This window comes from Artemia sp. Qi Xiang Cuo, chromosome 12 (assembly GCF_049724085.1).
Source record: "Artemia sp. Qi Xiang Cuo chromosome 12, ASM4972408v1, whole genome shotgun sequence".
NCBI lineage: Eukaryota > Metazoa > Arthropoda > Branchiopoda > Anostraca > Artemiidae > Artemia > Artemia sp. Qi Xiang Cuo.
The window spans coordinates 26402085-26405670 of NC_142805.1; the positions used below are offsets into that span (position 1 = coordinate 26402085).

Sequence of the window (3586 nt, forward strand, 5' to 3'; positions counted from 1 at the left end):
CAGGAACTTTGTCACTTCCTTCTTGTTGTTGTTCAAGCCAGATGTTATGAGTTTCCGGGAGATCGCGTGTTTCCAATATTTGTTGTTCAAGCCAGATGTTATGAGTTTCCGGGAAACAGTATTTGTTATTGTTGTTCAAGCCAAATGTTGTGAGTTTCCATGGTAGCAGTTAGACCCCCCATTCTCAGCCAATCAGAGGACTTTGTTTACATAACAATTGGACCTTGAGATTTCGTATATAACGGGCATGCAATGTGATTCAATTATCAGAAAGTATTGTGACACAATGGATAGAACAATTGACATAATTGATGAGCTTGAGACCTTGGCAGCCGCAATTAGCAATGTAAGTGCATTTTTATTTTCAAAGGAATTTTCCTTGGTCACCCTCATGTATATTCAGCTAAAACGTAAATATATTCCTATACCCTCAAACCACCCCCCTCCAAAAACCATACTCAATGCAAAACGTAAATATATTCCTTTACCCTCAAACCCCCCCCCCCAAGCATACTCAATGCAAAACGTAAATATATTCCTTTACCCTCAAAACCTAACCCCCCCCCCACACTGTTTTACAAGTATAATTCTCGCAAAAAGAAATACCTTTTCGACAAATTCCACCATTTATTTTCGTTGGACACCCTCCAGTATAATCAGCTAAAACGTGAATATATTCCTATACCCTCAAACCCCTCCCCCCCTCCACAAACCATACTCAATTCAAAACGTAAATATATTCCTTTACCCTCAAACCCCCCCCCCCAAACCATGCAATCTTTATAGTCACTAGAAATCGTGAATATATTCCTTTACCCTCAAAGAATAACCCCCCCCCCATTGTCTTACAACCCCAAATTCTCGCAAGAAGAAATACCATTTCGATAAATTCCTTCCCTCTATATTTCCAGCTAAATCCCCCCCCCCCCAACAAACCATCCGCAATGCAAAACGTAAATATATTCTTTTACAGTCAAATACATTTTCGATAGAAATAAATTTTAGGTAAATTTGGCCTTTCTGTAAGCCTCATCAACTTCTGCCTATCTCTTAGCTATTAAGCCGCAATGGTTTGACAATACATTTCCGTGCAAGCATATAATTACTTTATCACCCCTCTTCCGGTGTGTTCACGCTATCAGTCTAGGCAAAGGGTTGTTTTGGTTGTCAAATTAAAACGATTTTAAGCAAAATTAGATTGTGGATTCGTAGCCTGTATGGAAGTAGAGAAACAGATTATTTTCAAATTAAGTCTAACAATATATTTGGAACATTATTTGAAAGGGGGAGGGGGCAATACATCGCTTCTAACAGCTTCGCTGTAAAGTGCCTTACGTAAAAGGCCGGGGGCAATGCCTTCAATTCTACCGCCATCAGTGTAAAGTAAAAACAAACTATTTCTTCGCATTAAAAGTAAGGGGGGATTCGGTGTGTAGACATGTACACAAATTTAAAATAAAAATATTTTTTAAATATATGCTTTGTTTCTCTAGGCATGCTTTTATTTTTTTCAAGCTTTCAATAAAGTTTCCTTTATATTCCCTGTCTTTAATCAATGATTTTTTTTCGGGGAGGTGGTTATCACTTTTATTAGAAATAGAAAAAATAATTTCTTATTCATCATTTAGTTATTTATTATATAAAATTTTAATAAAAGTTAGTAAGATATTAATTTCTCTTTAATAAAACGAATGAATACCTCAATTAGTGGGTATACTTAGGGTGGGTTAATTTTCCTAAATTTAGGGGGGGGATATGGTTTTTTTTGCTTTACTAAAATGAGATAAAATGCTTTGTCTAAACAAAATTATGGTTAATAACTTTCTTTCTGTAAAAAGGGGAAAATTATTTTAATACTAATTTTTCTTCTCTTCTTTAAGGCAAATTATGAAGAATTTGCGGACCCAACATTGATGAGAGCTATGTCTGACGCAAATAGCGAAGAATGCTTGTCACCGCCACCCACCAAGAGAGCAAGGGCTAATAATGCGCCCCCTGTGAAGGCTACTGTCATACAGTATGGTCGCTGGCCAAAACCCTCTAGCTCCACGCTGCCTGCCCAAGTTCATCCTCTCAGAAAACCAAAGAGAGAGTGGGCGAATAGCTTCAATGCCGAAGCCCCACCTACGCAAGCTTTTTCAAGGGCCTCAGAAGCTGCCCCGGCTGCACAGCCATATGATATTGCTGGCCCGCCGGCTGCACAGTCATATGATATTGCTGCCCTTGCTGCGAAAGAAATTAACGTCACCAGTCCATTCGCCCTCCAGCATGCACGACCTGGTACTCTAAGAGCTGCCCCGGCTGCAAAGTCATACGATATTGCTGGCCCGGCTGCACAAAAGCCCGAAAGTACTCTCCACCATGCACTACCGGGTCCTTCGGGCACCCAAGCTCAGATAGATCACGCACATGTAAGCATTTTTTCTCCTACCTCTCTATTTTTTCCAATGTTTTAGTCCTTTTCATTCACAATATAAACTTATATCTGCGAGATATTAACCACTATTACATATCTAAATGTAATTTTTTTTTGCTAGGAAACCACTCTTTTCTCTGTTGCTATCGCTTCATATATAGTTTAGATACCATTGAAACTCAAAATGCTATTCCGTTCATAATTGAATATTATCTTGCTTTAATCTTTGACATAAGCTCTCCACACAAGCATATAAATAGATCTGTTTCATCCCCTTTTCCTGTTCTATCATTAGCGAGGGTTAGGCCACCAAGTCTAGGCTTTTAACATAATTCTGTTGTATTAGCTGTGAATTGTCTGCAAATTAGGAAGTTGGAATTCTATGTAAGAGCGAAACAAGTTATACTCCCAAAAATAATAAATGCTGAAAAGTGGGGAGCCTAGTTGCCCTCGAATCTTTATGGTCACTTAAAAAGCGCACTAGAACTTTCAATTTCCATTCATATAGTTTTAAGAGATATTATTTCCTTTGTCACATATTGATGTTCTAATTTACACTGAATATTTCTATTTTAGTGAGGGGGAAAGCGAGTTAACGGTTCCAGCATGGAACACTCGCGCAAGAATTAGAAACATTTTGATAGGGCATTATGTAAAGGGGACTGGGAAGAGCTGTGGGAGGCGCTGCATGAAGCGCCGCGGGCCCCGAGAAGCGCCGCAGGGATGCGCCGCGGGCCAGGAAAGTGCCGCAGGATGCGCCGGCGGGGGGTGCGCCGCGAAAAAAAAAAAAAAAAAAAAAAAAAAAAAAAAAACTCCTCTGTCATATCTTAGATTATAGTTAAGCTATTTTTCATTTATAGGATGGTGCATTGGTCCCTTATTCGCCGTCAAGTGAAGAAGGGGAAGAAGAGGCAGCGGACTTTCAAGAAAAAGAAACATGGGACGATATCATTGAAGTACCAGATAATATTGATAAGTTTTTAGATGATTTTTTTAATGTAGAAGCTAGTACAGTTGAGCAGGTAGACTTGAGCCCGAACACTTTGCAAGTTTTAGATGATTTCACTGGGAACCCTCCTCTATCCCACACTGATTACCTACTTCCACTTCAAACAACTGAAGTGGAACATAGCCCGAATATTGTTGAACAACTTGGGGGAGGGGGTACAT

At 39.3% G+C, this 3586-nt stretch overlaps 1 protein-coding gene across 1 annotated transcript in view; it reads left to right on the forward strand.

The window, feature by feature from the left end:
- The first annotated feature begins 1922 nt into the window (after nucleotides 1-1922).
- Nucleotides 1923-3586, forward strand: part of LOC148945934 (uncharacterized) — a 72071-nt gene continuing 70407 nt past the window's right edge. The window contains exons 1-2 of the mRNA XM_089097555.1: nucleotides 1923-2017; nucleotides 2144-2411. Coding sequence (XP_088953681.1) covers nucleotides 1923-2017; nucleotides 2144-2411 — 363 coding nt within the window. The remainder of the gene's footprint in view (nucleotides 2018-2143; nucleotides 2412-3586) is intronic.